Source organism: Astatotilapia calliptera, chromosome 7 (genome assembly GCF_900246225.1).
Source record: "Astatotilapia calliptera chromosome 7, fAstCal1.2, whole genome shotgun sequence".
Lineage (NCBI taxonomy): Eukaryota > Metazoa > Chordata > Actinopteri > Cichliformes > Cichlidae > Astatotilapia > Astatotilapia calliptera.
Genome location: NC_039308.1, coordinates 24305098 through 24331904, shown reverse-complemented (window position 1 = coordinate 24331904; position 26807 = coordinate 24305098). Strand labels below are relative to the sequence as shown.

General features: G+C 40.5%; 1 protein-coding gene across 2 annotated transcripts in view; it reads right to left on the bottom strand.

Moving 5' to 3' along the window:
* Window positions 1-13193: 13193 nt before the first annotated feature.
* rai14 (retinoic acid induced 14) overlaps window positions 13194-26807 on the bottom strand; it is a 58740-nt gene continuing 45126 nt past the window's right edge. The window contains exons 8-21 of one of the 2 annotated variants that reach the window (XM_026174008.1): window positions 25049-25155; window positions 24710-24894; window positions 24198-24223; window positions 23749-23835; window positions 22030-22119; window positions 21725-21850; window positions 21108-21209; window positions 16772-17479; window positions 16081-16559; window positions 15278-15446; window positions 15000-15167; window positions 14766-14924; window positions 14330-14395; window positions 13194-14092 (exon numbers count right to left, since the gene is read on the bottom strand). In XM_026174008.1, coding sequence (XP_026029793.1) covers window positions 14006-14092; window positions 14330-14395; window positions 14766-14924; window positions 15000-15167; window positions 15278-15446; window positions 16081-16559; window positions 16772-17479; window positions 21108-21209; window positions 21725-21850; window positions 22030-22119; window positions 23749-23835; window positions 24198-24223; window positions 24710-24894; window positions 25049-25155 — 2559 coding nt within the window. In that variant the 3' untranslated portion in view covers window positions 13194-14005. The remainder of the gene's footprint in view (window positions 14093-14329; window positions 14396-14765; window positions 14925-14999; window positions 15168-15277; window positions 15447-16080; window positions 16560-16771; window positions 17480-21107; window positions 21210-21724; window positions 21851-22029; window positions 22120-23748; window positions 23836-24197; window positions 24224-24709; window positions 24895-25048; window positions 25156-26807) is intronic. The other variant, XM_026174009.1, reaches the window with a different exon arrangement.

The window sequence follows — 26807 nt, the reverse complement described above, 5'->3', positions numbered from 1 at the left end:
AGCAAAACTTTGTGTAATCCATAGTGACAGCTATGACAGCTGCAGTCAGAATTAAAAATCAGTTCCGACATATAGTTTTACAAAAATGGCAAATGTAGCCATAAATGTGCCACAGCCATCAGTTTTAGTGGCAGACAGTTTCGAGCAGCCAGAAATAATTGTGCAGGAGTGGCACATCCCAGTAGATGTACCAGTGGTTCGTACTTGTTTTGGACTTGCAGAAACTATTTGGTGAGTGAGTGAACAAGAAGACAGAGCCCTAGTCTTCAACAAGTGATGAAAGCACAGCAAGCCCTCCATCTGAGCAGTGGGTCTCTAAATTTTTCTAACATGCAAATTGATGATATAGATTCAAAAGAAAATCAGGATTTTGAACTTAAAAAAGCTAGCTTAAATATTCAACTCTATGTTTTTACCTAAACATTCACACTCACCTGCAGTGGCTCTTTCCCCGAGTTTAAGAACCAGTAAGTGTCATGGTGCTGGGTCGTTGACCCAGCGTTTTGTGTTTTATGATTATTTTCCTCTGTTCGGGTTCTAGATTTCCTGTTTTATTCTGAAGGTCTCTGTCTGTTGTCATTGTGTTCAGCTTGTGTCCTCCAGTCATCATGTGTATTAGGATCAGCTGTTCTTCCCTCCTGTGTGTGATTACCCGATTACCTTGTGTGTGTATATTTAGTGGGTGTCGGTCTGTGTTTGTTGTTGGCTCGTCTGTGTTTCTAGGTATCCTGTGTTTCATGGTGTCCTCGGCCTCGTCTCGCTGCCTCTCACCCCGTTCATATGATCTCCGGTTTGTTATTTAGCTTTCCCAGTTTAGGTTTGTTCTGTAAATTCTCTTCCCTCACTGCCTGATTTTGCCACTCCACCACTTGTAAATAAACGTCACTCGAATCATCAGTCACTGCCTGCATTTTGGGTCCTCCTTTTCCTCCAACACCACACGGCTCGCCCCGGCAGCTTTGACAGTAAGCTTAAGAATGATATCTCAAAACTACTGTCAACATTGACCTGGGAGACCTTTTATTGACTGCATATAAATGACAGAAGTAGCAGCCATGATGTAACATTTCTGGTCAACTAGAATCCTCAAGTATGGCACTTTGGCTTTTCCATCTTGATTTTTCGGTTAATTAATCAGAACATATTTGAATGGGTGGGCAGCTAATGAGTTATCAGCTAAATGTAGGTCTGGGTGTTAATCTGTGCTAATTTTGGCTAGGAAAAAAAACAGCCTTAAATGAAACATACTTACTAGAGAAACTGATCAGCTGAGTGAGCTTCTATAATATCAAAATGCTGAGGAAGCCCCGCTGCGCCTGTCTTCAACCAAACAACAGGTTACTTCAAAGCGTTGAATGCTAATTTTTCTTCTCATTGCTCCTGTTTCTTGATGGAAACATCTCCTCTTTACATTCTTTCCTCTGATTTTCCAAAGAGCCTCCAAACATATCTGAAAATCGTGTCTAAAAACATCTAAGAGAGGTAACACTGAGCAGAGATTGATTTTTTTATTGGTTTTTTTAATTAACTGTGACTTTAAGGGGTTTTTTGTCCTCAGGGAATTTCAAAATGATTGGTATAACCTCTGTCCTACGAATTCCCCTAAACCTCCAACATCAGTTACTTTTTCTTTTTTTTTTTCCTTCCTCCTCTTCATCTTCATCCTCTCACTCCTCTGCCCCTCAGCTCTGACACCAGCCTCGCTTTGAAGTCCTCTTTTAAGAGCACAATTAACCCCCTCCTCCAGACACCGAACTCACTTCTCACCTTCTTAATAAGGCACTCATAGACAAGTGTTGGACCTTTTTATTCTTGCTCGCTGTCTCAGACGCTGTCACACACACACGTGCACATTTACGGCCACAGGTTCATACAACGCGCCTGTAAATTTTTGGTCACTTGGCCACAAACTAAGAGACCCCTTCCTGTGTGCATGCAGAGGTACTGTAAGCATGTGAGTGTGTTTGTGAGAGAGTAGGCAAATGAAAGAGAGACAGAGGTGGTTCCTGGAGGTTTGACTCAGCGTTAATGTAGTTTCCGGTGCTTTGATACAAAGTGAATCAGAAGTGACCGGGGGTGAAATAAGTCATTAAGGCAGTGGACCACCTAATTGCCTCTCAGCATGTGCCCTTTATTTTTGTGCATAATTTGTGTGGAGTTCTGTTCAAGACAGATCATTTGTCTGTTTATTGCACAAACATACACAAAAGTATGTGGATACCCAAACATTATTCCAAATCGAAATCAAGCTACCCCCACTCTCGCAATTTGCCCCCCACACCACCACCACAATCTGTACTTGCTCAGTGTTTCCTGCTCTGGTGAGACACACAGCCTTGGGCTGCTTGAGTAATTTGGTGCAGGTGAATCTGGACTGTGTGACTCAGCTTCTAACAGAGCTCAGCTTGTTTCCTTTGTAATCCAAAATCAGGGCACTGAAGTGATGCACTGCGTTTTAGCCACTTCTTCTCGATTGTGCAGAACTAACAGTGAAAAGTGTGATCAGTAGGTTTTTTATTTTCTTTCAATTTACAGTACTTTGCCTTATGTTTGAAAGCTTCCTCTGTTTACTTGTGGTGCCTCCATTTTTCCCACAGTAATATGCATCACCTGATAGTTTGAGACATAGTCAAACAATATCAAAATGACCTATTCTTTATCCTCTTTTTGTTTTCTGGCTTTCATTGTTGTGTCTCCAGTTTGTTCAGGAAACTGAATGGACAAAGATAGGGATGCATCAAAAACCACCAGCACTGGGAAACAACACTTTTGTTCCAGCACCTTTGTTCCTCGGGCATACAGTCCGGAGGCAGTTTCACAGAGATCCAAGCTAATCTCTGTGAAACTACCTTTTAGCCACACAATATTAATATTATTATTGTTCTTTAAATGCATTTTCTTTCTTTCTTTTTTTGTAAGGCTATGGTGGCTAAATGCGTTCACCTCAATAAACTAAACACCTGACTCCTTTAATGGCTCAGTCACAATTGACGGAAACTTCTTTGTGACTGAAAAATGTGCGGTTGCTCAGTGATTGCACTGATTTATTTTGCTTTGCACTTAGTTGTAGCAACAAAGTGGTGATCCAGAAGTCAAGCCAGCAACACCGTCAACCTCTGTTTGACCATTCACCAGGTGACTGCAAGGTGATTTCCACAATTTACCTGGTGGGAGGCAAACAATTGCTGTCTATCTTGAACTAATTGCAATCACTCTCAGACAGTTTGGTGAATTTTTGCAAATAACTGTCATCTAATTTATAAGTCTCCTTGCAATGAGGGACTCAACTAATTATTTTATAAAAGCAGGGTTGCTGAGCAAGGTTTGCAGTTAAATTGCCATCCTGCAGCAACTACATCACTATTTATTGAGGAATTTTTTTGAATTTCTGCTGCAAATCTATCAAACTCTGACTGTTAATGTGAATTTCTGTATATATGTAAAAAGCGAGAGATTAGAGATTTTCACCAGTTTGTCACAGTTAATCACTAGCAGACTGCATATAATTGCCTACGCATTTAAACTCAAACTGATAGCAGCATGACTCCATCTTATTGTTGTTGTATTGCTGTCCTAGCACATTGCACATTCGAAGACAGCTGCAAGCGGTTGCCAACCTGATTCCTGTCTTTGAAGCAACCATATCAGAGGCAACAAGACTGGAAAGTCATTATACTGCTGTCTCCATTTACCAAGTCCTCTAGTGCGACTGCAGAATGATTGCCTGTGAGTGCAACCAGAAGGCGAACAAGACAAAGGTTTTGAGTGAAAATGGCCAAGCCTCTAATTATGCATAAAATAACAAATTTTTTGTTTTTGCTTTTTGTTTTTTGTTGTTTCTTCTTAAAATTTGGATATTGTAACACTGGAGTCTGAAAAATAGCCCCTTTTGGAGCCAAATTCAAGTGGCCAATCGAGGAACTGCAGGTTTTAAATGTTTTTTTGTCTTTAATTTGCAGCACAGAAAGTTGTCACTGACAGTCCTTTTATTGAATCCTTCCAAAGTCACTCTCTGAAGCATCAGCTAAAAGATGTCTATGTTACGGGCCAATAGAGCATGTGCATTAGCTGCCTCCTCAGCTAAGCCATCTGACAGCATCCGTGCGCTCTGCTGGCCGTGTGTGCTCACTTTCTGTTGCTTTCCCCACCCACTTGAAAGAGATCAAATAAAGTGACCCTTTGAATTTACAAAGTGGATACAGAACGATTTGTATTCAAGTGTCATTTCTCTCAGGCACACACGTAATTTCACTGAAAAATAGATGAGCTCTACAACAAAAGTTCAAAGAAGGCTACATATATTTGAAACACACACATTTTCCCAAGTCAGTGCATGAACCAGGGTCCATCCAGAGTTCAGCTGCTTTATAATGAGTGACACGGGGCTAAGCCTGGTGAGCACTGAGTTAAATTGAGAGGATATTCCATATGCAAACACAGAGGTGCTCTTTTCCTATAATAACTTCCTCAGAAGCGTCAGCAGCTCAGCGTTGAGCTATTTAAGACCAGAAAGCCTTTGAGGAGGGTGGATTTTCCTCCTCCACTCCCCCCACCCTGAACACCACCCCACCCCACCCTACCTCTCTTCCTCTCTCTCTCTCTCTCTCTCTTTCTCTGTGTCATTAATAATATGATTATTGTCCCATCTGTCGGGGGAGCCAGCGTGGAGCACGTGTTTCCAGTTAGACTCATCAGAACCTGATGTGTGGAGGCTGGAGTGAGCGAGAGGACCTGAAACTGGGAAGCCTGGTCTAGAGTGAGAATGGCGGGGCAGAGCATGACAATTAAATCACCAGGCATCCAGAATGTCAGTGCATAGATGAACACTAAAGGGACACGTACAAGCTGACAGTCCCGTTGGAGAAAAGCAGCCGATGGGCTTCAAAAGGTGATTCTCCTGCTTTCAATTAATAGTTGTTACAGAAATGTTGTAATTGTGTCCTCTTTTACAATTTGAAACAGCATGCTGCACTTTTTTTTCCCTTTTTTTTTGCTGTTGTTGTGGCTCCTTACCAAAGTTTATTTGCACACATTTTTCATGACATACACACGATCATGTGATACTCTTGTAGGATTTGTTTGGTTTTAAAGTGTAGGTGCCCTGGGACACACTCACTATTAACATATTTGTAAGATGCTTTAATGTAAAACATAAACATGAAAATGGTCTGATCAAAGGCCTTGTTCTGCCCGCTGCTATTACCCCACCTCCAGACTGTATTGCTGCAATCATTCTGTGCTAAATCAGATGCAGAAATAAATATCTCGAGGGGTTGCATCTGTAGCCAAAACTTGCTCAGATCAGGGAACTCATCCAACTATCCCACATCTATTTCAGAGGAAAACAACATGTTTAATCTGTGATGCAGCACAACGATTATGGCTTAAATACTATCAATATTTGAATATTTACTGTGCATACACAAACTGGTAGCTGACTTATGTTTTCCTGAAACACAGCGCAGTAAATGGTATCTTCTTCCTTCTCATGTAACTTCAGTGCTAAATCAGAACAGGCACCTTATCAGTAGCTCTTCTTGTGTTTGCAGTAACTTAACCATGGCTTCTATAACCACTCGCAATGCACTGCTTGCAGTGTTTCCGTGGTGGACCCTCCTGCTGAACTTCTCTGTGTCTGCTGTGTTGCGGTCTCCCATAGTGGTGAGTGTAATTGTACCTCAGTGACCTGGGTTGCCACCGCAGTGAGCGCTATGATGTCAGGGAACATCATCGACGTGCCCAGAGATGGTGTAGCATTGTAAAATCCCCTTTTAAGGGACCCAACTTGCTTTTCTCCGAGAGCAAGAAACCAAAGAGTCAAGGACGTAATTTGTGATGTCATTCTAGCGTGCGGCCTGGAGCAACAATCGAGATGATGTTTTTCAAGTCTTCAAATGTACGTTTTTTGTTTGTTTGTTTTTCTCCTCCCCATAGGAAATGTTCCAGTGAACAGCTTTTCCAACTTTCCCAATTGATTCTTTATGCAACTACATGATGGTCACACATTCTTTATCGTTTTTCATCGGCGTGGGACAGCACTAAATGTTCACATGCTGCACCGTATCAGCTGTCCTGGAAATGTTATATTGTAATGGCTTAATTTAGAGGGGATCCCTGTGGTTTTTAAAACTGCTAAAGATCAAATCAGGCCTCTTTCCTGCCTCAATCCCCTCCCATACTGGTCAGCGTTTCTACTCAGTAATGCTTTGTGGGCTTTTATGAAGAGCCAAAAGGAGACTACTCCAAAGAATCTTTGCATTAATATCATCTTTTATCCATTAAACATGGCCGTAAGGAAATGCACGACGTAGATTTTGGATGGGTTTGGTTTGGTTTCAGAGAGAAGTGCTTTTGAGTGTTCCCCATCAAAGGATGGCCTCTTGTTGAATTAAAACCTTGCTTTTCCACAAAAAAAAGAAAGCATGTGAACCCCCTCCTCCGTTGCCATGCTGTCACTTGGTAACACACTTAGACCAGTTTGTGTTTCCTTCAGTGTGTTTTCTACTTGCACACATGCTTGTGTGTTTGTGCTGGCTTTCACATGCATAAATGTGTGCGAGTGTGTTTGTAGGCCGCGGGCTGCAGGCGAGGTTACATCTTGCAGCAATTAAGCTGCATGCGTCTCTTACGCCCCTCCATTCGTCTGCTGCGGGGTCTTATTTCAAGGCCAGCCTGTGTTAGACAAACTGAGAACATTTGATGGCTTGGTGGCTGAACACAGCAAACATGTTCCACACATCACTTAATTATATGACAATAAAATGCGGTTGTATTAGATGGAATGCAAGTTGGCGCACAGCAGTGACAAACCGTGGAGATGTACAGCAGGGCTCAGGGGTGCAAATGTGAAAAATGAGGAGGTTGGAGATAAATGAGATAAAAAATTAGGTGAAGGATGTAAAGTGAAGACAGAAAAATTGGGACTGGAACCGAAAAAGCAGATTGAAATGCATAAAAATGTCAGACGTGTTTTATTTCACTACCATCAGACCTCCCATTAAAATACACATGTAAACACCCCTGTGGTCTCCATGTTCTTCCAAAAAGAGAGAGAGCGAGAGAGAGAGAGCTACGGATCAGTGAGAATTACTCTGGGGGTTTTCACCGAGGCCGCTGATGACTTGAAAACATGCAAGTAGTTATCATGGCCGAAATTACTGACATACCGAAACCTTTAACTGTTGATAACAGGCCGGATGCCAAAAGCCAATTGTGCCTAGCATTTCTGAGAGGCACTTAACACAACTACATGTCACAATAGAATGGCTGGTCACTGAACTCAGCAGATGAACAACAGATAAACAATCTGTTGGAGGTGTAGAGTCGCATAAGTTGTTTACGGAGACAATGCATCCACCGAGAAGATAGCTCTATTTTTTCCCCCGGAAACTAGTATATTTAGCAAGCTCTGCTAGGCCTGTAGAAGATGGCTGTAAGATATTCAGTCAGGAGATTCTAATAAAAGTAAATGTAGCAAATCATAAACTACAATTAGAACCTGGAATAGGTGGACAACAGTGCCACATGTATAGACAGTACAAATAATGAATGTAGCCATCACCGTAGCCCCACCCTCGTTAGTTTTTGACCCCATCTGAAACTTTACATCAGCCAGCTTTAGCAGCAAATTAAAATCCCATGTTCGTGTTATGTTTTTGCAAGCTTTTTTTTAAAGCTGAATGCCAGTTGGTGACAATCACTAAAATTACTCCTAGGAGATTGAGAGAGACACAAGATATGATCGGTGTTCTCTATGCCTGGCACCGCTTATTCATTTTCATTGTTCTGGTTGCATATATAAAAATATATTCTTTGTTAGGAGTAAAATAATCTGTCCATGGAGACTGCAGTCAATGAGAAATTGTAAGGGCTATTGGGGCCTGTTAGTGAGCCAAACCATGTAGCAGGAGGCACACAAGCAAATAGTGAAGTTAGGAGTCAGAATTTGCTTGTCAAGCTAAAGTTCAGTTTTTCTTTTCACTCAGTAGAGTTTAGAACAGTTGAGGACCAATCCAGACATAAAAGTATCCCCATACTGTTGATCAGATACCTTTAACCTTTGCCTTTAAATATCAGGGGAGCAAATCAATATGCTTTCAGATGTGTGGCTACATGTTGGTGACCTTTTCCTGGATTATTATTTACTCGTTCGTTTTTTTTATTAATTATTACTATTTCTCTGCTAATATACAGTACATGCTGATAAATATGTACCAAGCTAAACATAAGAGCCTGCTTAATCCCATTTAATCACCCTTAATTGTTGCTTTCAGGGTCACAGGAAGGCTGGAGCCTATCCCAGCTGCCATAGGGCAAGAGGCAGGATACACCCTGAACAGTTCTCCAGTGTGTCATAGGGCTAACACAGAGCAACAGCGAACCATTCACACTCACATTCACACCTACAGGCAATTTAGAATCACCAGTTAACCTAACCCCACTAACTGCATGTCTTTGAACTGTGGGAGGAAGTCGGAGTACCAACAGAGAACCCATGTAAACATGAGGAGAGCAAGAAGACACAGAAAGGCCTCAGCCAGATGATGGATTCAAACCCAGACCTTCTTGCTGTGAGGCAACAGTGCTGCTTACACACACATTACTGACCACAATATTTTGAGCCCTGTAAAATTACAGATATATACAGCAATGTTGCTCTGCACACACTTTTACATGTACAGACGACAAACTGTGTGCATCCTGTCTCTTTAACACTGCATTTTCACAAAGCAGAGAGGTTGATAGCAGACAGAAGAACCTCTAAGCACTCACGGCATCAGATTTGATTAGGGCAGACTGTTTTGCACCTGGCGAGCAGACACAACAATGCCTGTAAATAAATCTTTCTGTAAACTCACAGCAGTTCAAAGACAGGCAAAAAGAGTCCCGGTCCAGATGTCATTATTACCAGCCGAAAATATTCGGAAATAATTAAGTAGGAGAACAACAGAAACAAATACACGACACTTACGCTGACATTACAGGCCAGCTCTCTTAGAGCAAGCATGCGAGTTATGACGCACGTTAGCAAAAAGCCATTCAACAATATTTACTAAGAACACAAATCCTGATTAGCCGGAAATACAGAGTTTAAACAAACAGCAAAAAAATCAACAAAAAAACAGAGGACATTTTAAAAAATGTGACAAGGTGGAAGATCAAAATACACGACTTTATTGCTGCCATTTTTAATCACTAGTAAGTTATGGTCGTCAAGAAAACTAACAAGAGGGCTGACCTCTTCATCAGCAGCTTCCTCTCCTTAGCCTGCTCCTCTCATGCCTTTGGCAGCTGAGTCGAGTTTGTACGCTACTTCAGAAGAGAGTCTCAGTGGTGGATTAGTCATCCTCCTGGTGATTCAACATATACACTTGTCCCTCTTGATCTGCTGCTCTTGCTTCTCCTTGGGTTTTTTGGTATTTTTTTGGCCACAAACTCGCCTCATTTCCTCCCTGAATGGGCTCCTTCAGCAACGGCCTTCCTCTCCTGGGCTTTGACCTTCTGGTATGATTTCTTCCCTTTTGCTTTACTCTGTCTCCTCACTTCTGAACTCTTTTTCACAAAACAGAGTTGTTATTTATTTGTTTGTTTTAGGAAATCTAGATAGTTAGGAACACTATGTTGTAAACACATGCTCAAAATATATCCAGACTTGGTTTGGAGTTCCCCACGGTTCACCCCTGGGTCCCCAGAGATTTACTGTGTCATGGCTGAATCTTTCAACCTCTTAAATTTTAGTATGACAGTGGTGTGTTTTTATTGTCAAAGAGTGAGTTTTAGGCATGGAAACATAACTGACAAAATTAACGTCCATGATCACACTTTGATATCTTTTTTTTTTTTTCACAAAAATACAGCTTCTGGTTTTGAGTATTTAAATAAAGATAGTATTGCAGATTAACAGATTATTTCCTAAATAAACCAACTATTAAAAAGGATGAAACTCAAAGTTTTTTTCAGTTTTAGCATATGAGATAAGTAATAATAAATGGCAAATTTTCATACTTAAACAGCTGCAACCATTAGCAGCAATAACATTGGCAGGATTTCACATTTGGCAGTAAAATACCTGAAATATATCTAATTATTTCATGTTTTATTTCCTGCTTTACCTACACTTGAGTCTTTGGAATAAGCAGATAAAGAAAAATCTACCTTTGTGGTGTCTTTATTCAAAGTTAAAGCTTCAGGAAAACTGAAAAATCTGTTGAACTGTAGTCAAGTAACCAAACACAAACTCGTAAAAGTTGGGCTCTACTCATCATAAACCATAGCCTCGAACTTTTAGCCAAGTTCATCCTGCCACTCACAGACTCCAGACTTGGAGAGTTTTCTGCAGCTGTGATGCTTGACAAACATGAGTCCTAACTGGATTAGGGCCCACTAACACCCAAGGCCTGAGGACAGAACGTGTGTGAAAGCAAGATTGAGAGGAAGTTGTCGTGTAAAGGCAGAGGTGTGTGTGTTTTTGCATCCTCATGTGGAAGTGTGTCTTTGCCTGCGGGCAGAACACAGGGCCAGGGCAGGAAACGAAGTAGTTGTGCCACCGGTTAGAGGAAACAGAATGGCAGACACATTACTCAAGAGTCAGACTGGCAGGACTTCTGAGAGCCAAAGCTGAGAGGACATTGAAGGAGGACAGAGTGTTGACATGGAGGCTGGTGGGCCTAAACCAACAGAAAAACAAACAATACATCCTAGATTATTTTTTTTAATTCCCTTGATATATTAAACTCTGAAGTGGAGATTTGTGGAGATTTGTTTTTAGGAAAAAACAATCTAATGGTGATTCAAAATGGCCTCACTATATCACATACATACACTAGATGCTCTTTAAAACTCTACTGAAGTTATATAACACCAAAAGACATTCCCTTTTGTTTCTTGATGGTGTTGTTTGAAAGTCTTTTCCATACAAAGTGGTCAGTTTGGTTGAGATCTCAGCCTGCTTTGCAGGGTATCATTGTAAATTTTATCTCACTTGGTTGTCCCCTGTTAGATAAAGATATCTTTGTAAAAACCACCTATTAGGATATGAAAGATCTAGTGTTAGTGATGGCCGCCATCTAGTGGTCATACATTACCTGTCCAGTAATTGTTGGCTGGTGATCTTTGCCAAGCATATGTGTGAGTTCATGTTTTAATGACTCTGAGATGAATGAAGAAACCTTGTGGCTGATTCTCTCAAAGTTGGATCCAAAACGTGTGTTAAATCTAATTTTGCTAGAATGACTTGGTGTTTGCAGAGGAGTATTGTGGCCTGCGAATATTGAAGTTGGTAAATACTGGTAAATACTTATGAGGCCAGTGCATCCTGTTAGTCGAGTCACATATACAGAGGTTTTTTGTTTGGTTTTTTTTTTTTTTTTTGGGGGGGGGGGGGATTCTACCAGAGGTGCTTGCTGACTAAAGTGCCAGATCCTTAAAGTGTTCTGGTGTACAAGTTCACTACTACTTCTACGCAAACCAACTATTGAAGAAGGTGCAACTCAACAACCACTTCATTAGGTACACCTTGCTAATAGAATATTCACATGACAGAATCACACAGTAGCAGCACTGTGGCATGATGGTTAGCATTGTTGTCTCACAGTAAGAAGGTCATGAGTTTGAGACCTTTCTGTGGAGCTTGCGTGTTCTCCCGTGTCTGCATGGGTTCTCTGGGTACGTAGTGGGGTTAGGTAAATAAGTGATCCCCCCATACCATTAAACCACAACCAGCACCCTGAATTGTTGGTACAAGCCAGGATCGATCCATCTTTCCATGTTGTTTACGCCAAATTACGACATTGCTTTGCAAATTTTATAGCAGAAATTAAGACTCCTCAGACCAGGCAATGATTTTTTTAATCTTCTGTTGTCCAGTGTTGGCAAGTCTGTGCAAATTGTAGGAGTCCATTTCAATAAAGGTTACTTTTCTCTATAAACCCTAGAGATGGTTGTGTGGGAAATCCCAGTAGATCAGCATCAGTCACCATACTACATTCAAAATCACTTAAATCACCTTTCTTCCTCATTCGGACTCTCTGAACTTCAGGGGGTCGTCTCGGACATTTCTACATGCCTGTTGAGCAGTTGAACGTGTGTACCTAATAAATAAACCAATTATGTATTGTGTTATGTAGTGTTCATGTATGATCCCCAATCATATGATTTACTGTTACCTTCCTATTAGCTATAAGCACTCAGTCATCACTCATTTTCTGGTTAAATGCTACTCTTTCTTAATCATAACAGAAAACAGATAAATGTGCAGTATCTTCAAAATTTATTATGTGGATAAAATACAGTTGTCAAACAAGTTTCTCTTTTTACTACAAAAGTGTTAGAAAAGAAACAACCAACAGGACAAGCTGCTTCTTTGTTTCCCTTTCTTGGTAAAAACGTTTCAGTCAAGGCTTAGAGAAAACGAGAAGAACTGAAGACAGGCATACGATCAAACAATTCTCAGACGGGCGATAAAGACCTGGTCAGTGAGAAACAAAGGTCAGTCACTTAGATACAATTTAATTCAGTATGACTCCAGTTAAACAGTGAACGGGTTGTGCATTTTAAAAGTGTCCAATAGAGTACACTGTACAGTGTTTTCCTGCACACACACAAAGGAGCACTGAGAGAAAGAACAGTATTACAAACTGAGGGAAAGGGGAGAAAAATGCAATTTCTGGTAAAGATAAATAAATTAAAAGATGGTACAAAGAATCCTGTTGAAGCTGCTGTAGAACCAAAAAAAAAAATACTGTGTGATTACAGGCACATGATAGGAGAACTTGTGTTTTGTTTTTACACAACTCAACCATCTGATATCAAGCAATACATTTTACATGCTTTTCATGTAAGAGATTGCAACTCTTAGAAGAGTAGAGGGAATATAAAAAGTAAAACTCTTATCCCCCTCTGTGTCAGAAAGACAAAAATATTCAGCCCACTGCTGGACTTTTGTTACAATTCAGATTTGTTACTTTTTTACTACAGTAAACAGTTAACCCCTCATATGTAAAAATAATAATAATAATAATATTAAGAGGAAAATGTTCTAATTCAGGTGCCACTGGAACAATAGTGCGTTGTTATATTCGAGGAAAAACATTGACACAAAACAAGGACATCTAAGATATCAACCCTTATCATTTAAGTACAGTTATTTAAAAAAAAAACAAAAAAAAAAACGACAGGGTAAAACGGCTCAATAATTATTATTTTTTTTACATTTTTTTTTTTTAACTGATAGGAAAAAATCAAACAGCATTTTGCTTTTTCTACATACAAGTCCAGCAATTTTTGAGCTGCTGTAGAGCAAAGACTCATGCAATTGTTAACACAGCACAAATGATTTTAATTCTATCGGGAAATTGTGGACAGTTAACATTTTACAGCAAACTCAGATAATACTAACACTGCTGTATTATAAAATAGACACTTGAACAGAAACGGACTCACTGTTTTCACTGGGCTGATGGGTGCATGTGTGGAACTGCATGTGATTTAGGGTTACTGCACATCTTCAGTGTAGTGTTAACATGTACACACTTTAAATTTGGCTGGTACACACACGATAAACACCTGGTTCCTCTGTTTATCTGAATTATCAGTGAGCTGATGAGCACAACCCTGACCTGACAAACATGCTAACATTAACGCCCCAATTCCACCTGGTATGAACATGCACACTATATCTAGATCCTGACAGCCGGTCCATGAATGTTTGCATTCATCCTGGTATTAAAACAGCCTCTCATTGTCTTGATTGTGCATGCGATGTGATTAACAAGAAGATGAGCTGGGAGGACACGGCCGACTTCAACTACATGTGCGTTCACATTACAGTAAGCTACCTAGACATGTTGATACCAGGTGTAGGTTAGGTAACTGGGTCAAAATGACATTAGGTAAAGGCAATGAACACCTGATTGTAAACCAGTTCCTTATAAACAAATCCTCAAGCTTCATCCAGAGGCACCGTGTGTCTGACAACATGCTTTTGGTAAAGCACTCCCTGCTTGTCTCAGGAGGCTTCGTTGGCTTGGCTTGGCATCTTGCACATCATCAGGATCTGCTTCAAGGCTTTCTGGACGTCCTCGTCCATCTGACCCTAAAGGTCCAAGACAGACGGTCAGTTAGTCAACTGACTAAAAATAAAGAAAACAACTGCTAAAGTGATTACTAGGCGGATAATATTAAGTGACATTCATTTGAAAAACCTTCCAACGAATCACAAACAAAAGTATCTGAATGCCTGACTTAAAGTTAGTTAGGGTGACCTGATCCCTTAAAAGTGAACATCATTAAGCTGTAGTCCAAGAAGACATAAACAAATGGATGGACTTACCTGAACAGCATAGAGGAGGTGCATTCTGTAAACTGACACTACTTCACTGTGTTGCTTCTTTGACTCCTAAAAAGACATGAGGAAAACCCAAACTTAACAACTGTACTTTATTTATATCAAAGCTAGTGTAAGTAATTTACAGAGCCCCCAGAAGGTTGCACTGTTGTGACTCCAGTAAGGAATAAGCTCATCAGATCTCTCTGATTATAACTGAAGCCTGGGGGTGGCAAACCTGGGAATGTGGCTGTTTCCATGGCTGTGCTTTGGCTGTTATACGTGTGTGTGTGTGTGTGTGTGTGTGTGTGTGTGTGTGTGTGTGTGTGTGTGTGGTGACAGATTGTGCTGTAACTTATTACAAAAGCAGTTTAAGGGAACATTTCTGTGACCTTTGTGGAGCTTTTAAACCGATTCGCTAATTATTAATGAGAAATCTTACAGCAAGCTGGTACTGCAGTTGTTTGATTTGCTGCTGCATCGTCTCGAGTTGCTGATTTTGCTGCTGTCGTTTGGAGGGGGAGCAGGAGCTGTAGGAGAGCTGTGATAGGCTGTTTAAGGCATCCTTCAGTTTCACCACCTCTCGAGACAGGTCATCTATCTACAACAAGATAGAACAAGTTGAACAAGTTCACCGTGAAATGAAAATACTTTTAGCTGCCATTTCCTTACTGACCCTCTTGTTCTTTTCTCTCTCTGATGCAGTGTGATTCTCCACCAGCTGTTTGAGCTGACACACAGCATCCTGGGACTCGGCCAGTTTGGAGGTCAGCGTCTGGTTCTCCTTCTCCTTTGACATAACTAGCTCCTGCAGGGCTTCTCGCTCTGCACCATTATCCCGTGCCTGATGGATGGATGAGCGGTTAAGATAAGTGTTAAGAATAGATAGTACTAAATGTTAGAGAGAAAAGAGCCTTTGGAAAGTGGATATGTTGTTTTTGCCTATCCTCCCACCTTCTGCCAGGCATCAGCAGCCTCCAGGGCCATCTCATCCTGCTTCCTGAGGGCCTCCTGGAGGAGGTGTGTCAGATGGTTCACTTCACCTTCCAGCTGCTCCCGCACTGTGTCATGCTCCACGCGGGAGACTGAGTCATCTGGGGTGACATCCTTCTCAGCTGTCAGCCTGTTTGTGAAGGGGACACATGGTAGTAAATAGAAGTACATTTTATTCTAGCAGGGAGGAACATTTAATGGAAATGGATAAACCCAGTAACCCTGTAATTGATGTGAATATATTTTAATATCTTTTATTTTTTTCATTTTCATATTTTAAAAAAAATGAGATAAATGTATTTCTCTAACAATCAAGATTAGTCAGCTTGTTTTTTTCTTTCATTAACTTGCCATTCTACAGATATACATTCCTAAACAAGCCAATTAGTATTAGCTGATAACACTAATACTAGCACTCTATTACCTCATTATGATCACTTTTGGCATCATTATGCTAAACTTGAGGCTGCTACACCACAAGACCTATCGGTGATTTTGTGGTACACTATGTGCATCCTTCTTTTATATATAGTCTGTGCCTTAATTTTATACTCATTTACTGATAATCATTAGTACAATATTAGGTTCTTTTACTTGTTATCATTTCACATTATCCAAAAGGTTATTTATACAGGTGCGTCAATGTATAAGTAAGATTTTTGTTGTAGCCAACCAAGGTGGAGCTCAGTAAAAAATAGGAAACATGTTCATCATCAAAATTTGACATATTTAGTTTTGTGTTTGTGTTGCTATTTTTCACTCACCTGTGTTGAAGAGCCTCCACCTGCGTGGTCTTTTGATGTAGCTCCTCTTTCAAGGCTTCCACCTCATTTTCCAGCTCTTTGATCGCATTACCCAGAGACGACATCACCTGCATTTGATCAGCAAGAGCCACGGAGCTCTGTGCCTGAACCTCTGCCGCCTTCCTCAGTAGTGAAATCTCCTCTTGAGCAGATGAATATTTCTTCTCAGCCTCAGCTAGCAGCCTCTGCAGCTCCTCCACCTTACTGTTTAACACCTGCACCTGTTGTTCCAAAGTTGGAGAGGGGGAGGTACTCTTCTCAGCTTGAGCTTCAGCCAGCTGTTTCTGAGTGGCATTGAGCTGATTTTTGGTTTCACTGTAGGAGCGTGAAAGTTCCCTGCAGCGGAGCTGCAGTCCAGTGATTTCCTCATCTCGGGCAGCCTTCATCTCTTCAAAGTCTTTGGCTGCAGATTCAACAGGCACTGTGCCCTTTAGAGCCTCCTAAGCAACAGAAAGGGGATAAATTGCAGGCCATAAAGATGAATGATATGTGGCGAACTGCATTTTAAAAAGCAGTCTAAAGAAAAAAAAAAAAAAAACTCTGCTCCTCTGATATCAACTAAATCTTGAATTGTCAGCCTCAAGCAGAGATGAAACAGACTACAAAGGTTGGACAAATCAATTTTGTTCATATAGAAGAACCCTGCATTTACCTGGAGCACCCTGACTTCCTCCTGTGCCTCCTTGTACAGCTCCTCAAGTTGTGCTGCCCTCTGTTCTTTCTCTTTAGCGCGCTCTCTATCATCCTCCGTCTTCTTCAGTGCCTCTTCCAGACGTTTGATATGTTGTGTTGCTTTATCTACCTCTGACTCTGATTGGGCGAGCTGGGCCTTTAGCTGCGTTACTTCATGTTCAAGTGTGGATGATGTAAGCCTCTGGCTCTCTCGTTCTCTCGTTCCCACCTGTACTCTCAGATTCTCCACTTCCTCCACAGCTTGGTGGTATCTCTCCTGAGTGTCAGTCAGCTTGGCTTGCAGCTCTGCTAGACTCTCCATCAGCTCTCTCTCTCTTCCTCTCTCGCTTTCATTGTCCTCTCTTTCCCTGCTTCGCTCTGGCTTCAGCTGAGCCTGAAGCGACTGGTTTTCCTTCCTGGTTTCAAGCAGTTTTATCTGAACTTTCTCTAATGTCTGCCTTAACAATCTGATCTCCTCTTCGCCTCCTCCTCGTAGTTTCTCCCTCTCGTCTTCCTCCAGTATCACAGAGTCAGCTCCTGGATCTTCCCCTTCTACTTGAGTGGTGGAGGGGACTTGAGGCAATGACTCAAACTCATCCTGGGTAGAGTGGAAAGATGAGTTGGAGGCAATGCTGTTTGGACGACTCCTCTCCTTCAGGTTTTCATTTCCTTGGAGGGATGGATGTTTCTGTGGGATGAGGGAACAGGCAAAAGTGAATGAAAGTGAGTGAGGCTGGAAATACAAAAAGCTCAGTAATGAAACTGCAGCTATGTTTTTCTCTCACATTCGCTTGGATTGATTAATTACAAAGAAAAAAACAGAGGTATTTATTAGACATGACACGATACCACTTTTTATGTCTGATATCGATATCATAAATGTGGATATCTGCCGATACTGATATGAATCCGATATAGTGTATTTTGTAATCAATAAAACTGTTTTTTAATATCTTGCTGCATTTTTTATAAGTTCATACTCAAGTTTAAATAAACAACAACACTAAAGCTATTCTGTTATACCTGTATGCAAAAAATACACTGCACCCAAAATATTTCATAGTTCAGCAACACTGATCAATCTAATGCACTTAAACCTGGACCATCCTCCCTATTCTGGTGTTTTAAAGAGTACTTAGCAGAAATATTAAACAACCTAACTAGCAGGGTTGCCAACTCCCAGCAAAAATATTAGGGAACCACCCCCCACCTCACGATGCTTAATCGACGTAATCAACTTTAATTTAATGTAAGTGTAAAACAAATGCACAGAAATCAGTTATTTTTCTGTAATAATTAAATAGATTCAACATCTTTCTTCAATTCTTCAATTGCAGACTGCACAGATGGTACCTTCCCAAATGAAAAAGTACTATAGCTTACTAGGGTATATATTAGGGGCGACCGTGGCTCAGGGGGTTGGGAATCGCATCTGTAACCGGAAGGTCGCCGGTTCGATCCCTGGGCTCTCTGTCCTGGTCGTTGTGTCCTTGGACAAGACCCTACCGCCTACTGGTGTTGGCCAGAGGGGCCGATGGCGCGATATGGCAGCCTCGCTTCTGTCAGTCTGCCCCAGGGCAGCTGTGGCTACAACTGTAGCTGCCTCCACCAGTGTGTGAATGTGAGAGTGAATGAATAGTGGTATTGTAAAGCGCTTTGAGGGCCCCGAAAAGCGCTATATAAATCCCATTATTATTATTATTAGACTTGTATACAATTATGGATTTCTAGACATTTAATCAGATGACCACTTTGGTTGTAAGATTCAGATAATTGTTTATTAAAAGTTAGTCATTTTAAATGAAATAACAAAGAAAAGTATTTTTTGTGCCCCCCTCTCCCTGTTAATGCCCTGCCTAGCCCCCCTGGCAAAACTTTGCTAGACCCGCCCCTCCACAGTTACCAGCTGTCAGCTACATAAAAAAGGATCCTGGTGTTATTTGTCTCTCAGAAACAGTTCATAACTTCCCTTCAACTCATTCTTGTCACCTAAAAGGTAAACCTGTTTCTCCATCACCTGTTCAGCTTTGATGATTCAGTAACATCAGGACATCTCCTGGTTTCATCTTCATGTTTCCCTCTCACCACATATCCAAACCGATATAATGAGCAGTAGCTTTTACAGCCGTGGCTCCAGCAAACACCAGCGAATACTAGAAAGTAATATTAAATCAATTCTAACAACAGCTGACCACGCTTAAACGTGCTACTGTTGTTTATCCGCTGGTCTCCTCTTTCTGGCGCAAAGTGGGCGATAAACAAACAAGAAAAACGGGACTTGCGACAGAAAAGCCGACCAGCTGATCATTGATCAGTTTCATGGTTGAAGTAGCAACAGGGGAGGAAGGGGGAGAGAATGAGAGAAGAAGAAGCAGCTGTGCAGCAAAAACAGAATAACTCCAGCTTTGTGTCTTTTTTCCATTCTAGCTGAAGTACGAGACAAATCGATTCCTTTTCTCCTCAATATGAAACTCCGATGGCCAGTCCAGCTGTGGCTCCAAATATCAGTTGTTTAGCTTAACGCGGAAATACTATTCAAACATTCAGAGATGAACTTATACACATTTGCTTTACTTCTCTGGGATAGTTTTCTTCGAAATTAAATGCCGCGGTTTGGAAGCATGTAGTGAGGCTCCAAATGCTCCACCAGACCGCCGACAGGTCTCGAAGAGACAGCCGCTCTATCACGTGACACATACGATACATAATATCGGATTGGTCCATCTCTAGTATTTATATAGCTGTGGGTGTCTTAAGAATAGGAGTCAAATTTTTCATATAAAATATTTTTTCCAATTTATATTTATAAAAAAAATTATATGAATATGAAAATACACTATAAACTTTCACTTTTCTATTCTTACTGAACACTTAGGGCACTTCTTACTACAACCCACAGCCAGTGGCCATGTTTTCTTTTTATCACACAATCTGGTGGATTCAATCTCAGCCACATTTACACAATTTTAGGGCACAGTCACTTTATGAAAATACCACAAAGCTGGGTCAACTGTTTAATTTGATCAGGATTGGCAGATTAATTAATAATGCACACACCCACTAAATTAACAATTAAATATAAGATATTACACAAATGGATTATTGCTCATTTACTCAAGTGTACTGAGCAACACTTAGCAGCATTAAGGGAGGACAGGAGGGATAATTAGAGTGTCAGCTTTATTTATTTAACCTCCTAGGACCTGGCGTCCACATATGTGAACATCACATTTTGAGTTATTTAGACCAAAATATTTAATTTTGCTCTACTAGGGCCTGATATCCACTTATGAGGACATTATACTGCTACTGTTTTATCAAAATTTTAAACGAATATCCTCATATGTGGCTCTCGTTTTTCTTAGGAACAAAAAATCAGGTAAAAAAAAATAAAAAATCTGGTGATTCTTTGTTTTTACACTCATTGGGTCCCAATCAGCCCAAATATCAAAGAGAAGGTTAGAAGGTTAAACAGAAACCAGTGTTGAGTAATATTACGTTTAAAAGTAACATTAAATTAAAACATGTAAAAGTTGGACTACGTTTTGGTTACCAGAAATAAACACACACCGTTGCACGTGACACATAAGCCAGTAAGGTCATTGCACTGATGCATATGCACACTATAGGTTGCCTTCTTTTAAGAATGTGCAGTTTGCTGGTAATCCTGTTGTTGTTGTTAGGCTGAGTTTTTCTGCAGTTTTCCTAGTGCTCCCAGGCATTCAGCTAACCATAAAGAGTACACAAGTTATTACCTTTTTAATATGCTTTAAATAAGCTCTAGGACAAAACTTAGAATGGAAACACAAACAAAAGTGTAATTATTCTGTGTGTTTATTAATGTGAAAAACGGAACAAAACAATAGTATACTTGTAAACTGAATCCTGTTGTTCGAAGTCTTAAACGCTTTCAAAAACCACCGCAATCGTCTTCGTAAGCTTTTCAGGCTCCGGCTTAAATCACAAACAAATGTCACGTAATCTGTAGTTAAACTGACACATTCCTATTTCCTAAGTGTAACGAGCACGCTCAGTAAAGAGGCATTCATCATCTTCATGATTTCCCGCCGGGCATAAAAGGATCAAACACCGAAATACTGTAAGCCGACTTCTTCTGTGCTTCTGTTTTTCTCTACTTCTACTACATTATTTGTGGTTTGTTAAAAAACAGAAAACATTTTTTTAAAAATCTATCACTTTAAACAATCTGCAGTAGTAACCTGGCTTAAACAAGCAGTTTACTGTTGTTTCGTTGATTGTTTTTGGTTGTTTATTTCATAGCTAAACTCCTGAGCATGAATGAATGGGTTACATACCTTAAGTTTGCTTGCAAGTTGCTGGTTTTCCAAAGTGAGAGCCATAATCTTGGCTTGCAGAACAGAAACCAGAGCAGCAGACGCTGTGAAACTTTGCTCGGCCTGCCAGGACATACGCACACATACATTCACATACCAGACTGAGGCATAAAGACAACGCTAAGGACCACTACCTGCCTACTGAAAAACAACACGAGTCGTGGCACGTCTTAAGCTTAGTATAGACCTCCTTCAAGAATGCTGAAAAGCTGTTGTGTTTGTTTAGCACTAAACTACAAAAGCAGGCTGGCTTCTTTGTAAACATATTATACGTAGAAAACTGTTTAAGATTAATCTAAAGTTAAAATATTCAGTTAAAAATATGCACAACACAAACATCTCTGATTCAAGTTTTTCCTAAATGCATGAAAAGAGATTAACTTTCATATAAAATACATATAAATGCAGTATATTGACTCTATGTGGGGTACTCACATGAACAAGGCATGCTAATACTTATTATTAATTTAATTATTTTTCTCCAGATAATTTGGTCTAGTCAATACACCCGGTTTAAAAACCTGCATATATGGAATTTAAATAAAGCACCAAAGTGTTGTCAACTATATATTAGTCACCTTTGTATCCAGCTCAGGACCCGTCACCGTCTCCACCGTTTGCTTCAGGTCTTCGATTGTTTCCAGCAGCATGTTTCTCTCCTTGTCAACCTCCTCTTTCAATGCTGTTCCTCTGATCTCATCTTCCTGTGAAAAAAAGGGGAGGAGAAAGGAGTGACGAGTGGCAGAAAAAACTGGGAGGAAAAAAAAACATCACATGAAGGCTGATGGAAAGAATTTACCCAAGTACTTAAAATGGAAGCCTAAAGGCTAATGCAGCTTTTACTTTCATATTTCTTTTTTAATACCTTGTGTTTTTCTGTTACCTTGTAGTTGAATCTTTTAGGAGTGTCACTTTTGTTGGATGCTGGAGTGCCAGTAGATGTAACAATTGAAGGGGAAGAGGGTCCAGAGCTCTAAAGGAGGATTGTTGCATTAATTTTCCTGATAAATTACTATCATTGATTTGTCCACTTTTAATGTCGCTACCATCTCTCAGACATTTTACAATCCCTAAGGATGTCCTGTACTGCACTGACTGTTTATAGAAACAGCTTGCAAATGCAAACGCCACACTTTCCACAATTTTTTCCTTTGGCCTCTTAATAAAAAATAAAAATAAAAAAAAAGAGAGAGAGAGATATTAAATGCTAAAAGAGTTGTAATCGCTAAACTTTTAATTGAATTTGGATACAAAAACCTTACAATTAAAGCTGATGGTGTGCACTTTGAACCCATATGTATAACATAACTTACTTGAAATGTTTTACTAAACAACTAAAATAACATAAATTATGTCAGTGCATAAAATATACACACTGGCCACGTTAATAGGTTACCTGTTAAACTGCTCAGTATACCTAATACTAAATACCTAATCAGCGAATCACATGACATCAACTCAATACATATAAGCATGTATACTTGGTCAAGACAACCTGCTGAAGTTCAAACTGAGTAACAGAATTTCTGATTATTAAAGAAACTGCTGATCTAATGGGTTTTCCTACAAAAAACATCTCTAGGGTTTACAGAAAATGGTCAGAAAGGGATAAAATATCCAGTGAGCAGTAGTTCTCTGGGTGAAAATTACTTGCTGATGCTAGATAACTGAGAAGCATTGCTGGACTGCGTTAAGCCAATAGGAAGACAGCAGTAACTCAAATAACCACTTGATACGATCGAGGCTTGCAGAAGAACATCTCCAAATCCTCCAAGAACAGGAACGCGAGGCTTTTGATTGGCACAGACTCATCAAAATTAGACAATAGAAGACTGGAAAAAATGTGGCCTTGTCTAATGAGTATTGATTTCTGCTGCAAGATTCAGATAGCAGGGTCAAAATTGTGAGTAAGCATGATGAAAGCATGGATCCATCCTGCCTTGTGTCCAGACAGTCCGCATGTGTAATAAGTTCAAACTGAACATGAGAATGGAGAATCTGATGCTTGGCATATATTCTTTTTTTTACTTTGCACCTATTACTAACAACTTAGCATCACTTAATACCTGGGTATTGTTGCTAACCATGTCCTCTAGCATAACATGCCACACCACAAAGCTGAAACAATCTCAAACTGGTTTCTTGAACATGACAAGGAATACAGGGTACTCAAATGACCTCCAATGTCACCAGCTCTTCAGGATGTGGTGAAATGGGAGACTTGCATTATGGACATCTGATGCTAACATGCCAATATGGACCAAAATCTCTGAGGAATGTTTCCAGCCCCTAATTAAATCTGCCATGGAGACTTGTGGCAGTTCTGAAGTCAAAAGAGGCTCCAACCCAGTACTAGAAAGCTGTACCTAATAAAGTGGCCAGTGATTATACATGCACATCAACAGAAAAATTTGGCTGATATTTTCTCACCAGAAATCAGTTAATAGTTTGTCGAAGAGACCTTTACAGATAGTATGTAAATAAGCAATCGCTGATTTTGTTCTTATATTACTTTGTATGAATACACTACAAACATGCATTGATATTAATATGGAGAGTGGCACACTGGTACAAGCTGCCAGACATAGACACATGCATTTACCTGAGGTGGGCTAATGGGAGGTGGAGGTGCTTTTCGTTTTTTGGGAGTTATGATCCGTTCATCACTTATCTTAGCTACTTGATCATGCTGAAGAGCCAGCAAAAGAGGCAGAGAGGGAAGGTGACCAAAAAAAGAGAAAGAAAAGTGGGATTCAGTGCTGGTTAGTAAGAGGAGTCAATCGGTGGGTGCTACAGTAAGAATTAAGGTTTCTTTTTCAAAAACAGCAATTAAAGTTTTTTTTTTCAAAGCTCGGAATTATGACACTAACATATGAGAGAAACTGAACTATATTATTTGTAGCTATGAAACTGAAATTAGTCTGAAGTTGGTTTTATTCCTTATTTTACTTCCTAATTCTATAAATCAGTTGGCAGTGCTAAAATGTTTATTCACTGTCATCTGCTGTGGAATTTCACATGTTTTAGTACTTTTGATGGTCGATATCTTACCTGGGGACTTTTAGGAGACTTCGTATCTGCCAAAAAAGATGGAAAGGTATTGTTAGGTACAACACACTAAACATCTAAGAAAAATTCAACAGTAACAGGAAACCAACTGCAGGTGGCAGTGTTAACTTGTGTTGAACCCAGAGCAGTATGGATCTCTGTCTCACAGGGGCAGTATGTGTGTTTTTATTGGCACTGATCAGGTTTTGGGAGGGCAAAAAAACCCTGAAAGCATTAAGACTGGATCTCACATTGTTTTTGGTTAGGGTTAAGACTGAGATTAGGTACAGAGTAAGTTTCCCTGGAAATGTACTGGTTCACTGCAATGCCCTTAAGGGGGGAGGGGGAAAAAACTAAAAACAAATATGCCTGCCTACCGCAGCCTGAGTGACATTGTCCGCAAAATTTACATACAAACCTTTACTGAATACTTCCTCAACACTTGCATAAAGCCACCTGCACTCACTTCCTATCTTTCTCTGAACTGTAGGTTTGTGTTTATGCACAACTCTTACCTGAGACCTGATGCTTGTTTAGTGCAGCTGAAAGGGCAGTTTTGGTTTCAGAGCTGCCTGAGACCTTAGCGTAATGTAAAACCTCATGGCCTTCTGCATCTACAGCTGACAAGTCTGCTCCTCTCTGAACCAACACTTCAACAACAGATACTGCATTGGACTCGGTTGCGAGCATCAAGGCCGTCCTACAACACAGACAACACAGCATACTGATCACCACTTCAACATCAATCAAATATCCTACAATGAGCAACAATTTATTTGTAATTTTTTCCCTGTGTCTTATTGTGTGTCGACTTTGTTGGGGTCTTTTTTTTGTTGTTTTTTTGTTTTGTATACCTGCCACTGTTGTCAGAAGTGTTGATTTCAGAACCAAAGTCGAGCAAAGTGCTGCATACTTCTGCATGACTGTGTTTGGCTGCCAACAGCAAGGAAGTGAGGCCATCCTATAGGAGAAACAAACATAAAAACGAGAAAACAAAATGACTAAAATCATCCTATAGAGAAAAATAAAAGACAAGACAACATGACACAGATTTAAATGGACGCACACCCACAGCAATATAACTAGTCACAGCGTGGGCCTTGACAGACTATGGTAACTGTGTGTAAGGTGAGAAAAATCTCAGGCCTGTGTGAAAAATGAGTGAATGTCTGCTGCTCTAAATGAATTCCCCAGCAGATAAACAGAAAAAATTCAGATGGTATGTTTAAGATGAAAGAAATAAGAGCATGGGAAAATCCCCCAAATCATATTACTGATTGAGCTCAGCAGGTTGCAGAGAGTTGGTGGATGACTGCAGTATTTCATAAGACAGGCTATCCCATTTTTCTCCAGGACTGTCAGGGTCTGACCCCAAGTGTAACCCTTCACTTAACCTCAGTCTTGTAATGCTCAAGCATAAATATTTGACTGCCTAAGATGGATAAGGGAAATTCCCAGTCTAGAGAGAGCTACTTCATCACAGGCATAAGGGTATACAGTGGCTTGCAAAAGTATTCGGCGCCCTTGAACTTTTCCACATTTTGTCACATTACAGCCACAAACATGAATCAATTTTATTGGAATTCCACGTGAAAGACCAACACAAAGTGGTGCACACATGAGAAGTGGAACGAAAATCATACATGATTCCAAACATTTTTTACAAATAAATAACTGAAAAGTGGGGTGTGCGTAATTATTCAACCCCCTGAGTCAATACTTTGTAGAATCACCTTTTGCTGCAATTACAGCTGCCAGTCTTTTAGGGTATGTCTCTACCAGCTTTGCACATCTAGAGACTGAAATCCTTGCCCATTCTTCTTTGCAAAACAGCTCCAGCTCAGTCAGGTTAGATGGACAGCGTTTGTGAACAGCAGTTTTCAGATCTTGCCACAGATTCTCGATTGGATTTAGACACCAGACAGGTCAGGGATAGTTATTGAGAAATTTAAAGCAGGCTTAGGCTACAAAAAGATTTCCCAAGCCTTGAACATCCCACAGAGCACTGTTCAAGCGATCATTCAGAAATGGAAGGAGTATGGCACAACTGTAAACCTACCAAGACAAGGCCGTCCACCTAAACTCACAGACCGAACAAGGAGAGCGCTGATCAGAAATGCAGCCAAGAGGCCCATGGTGACTCTGGACAAGCTGCAGAGATCTACAGCTCAGGTGGGGGAATCTGTCCATAGGACAACTATTAGTCGTGCACTGCACAAAGTTGGCCTTTATGGAAGAGTGGCAAGAAGAAAGTCATTGTTAACAGAAAACCATAAGAAGTCCCATTTGCAGTTTGCAACAAGCCATGTGGGGGACACAGCAAACATGTGGAAGAAGGTGCTCTGGTCAGATGAGACCAAAATGGAACTTTCTGGTGGCCAAAATGCAAAGCGCTATTTGTGGCGGAAAAATAACACTACACATCACTCTGAACACACCATCCCCACTGTCAAATATGGTGGTGGCAGCATCATGCTCTGGGGGTGCTTCTCTTCAGCAGGGACAGGGAAGCTGGTCAGAGTTGATGGGAAGATGGATGGAGCCAAATACAGGGCAATCTTGGAAGAAAACATCTTGGAATCTGCAAAAGACTTGAGACTGGGGCGGAGGTTC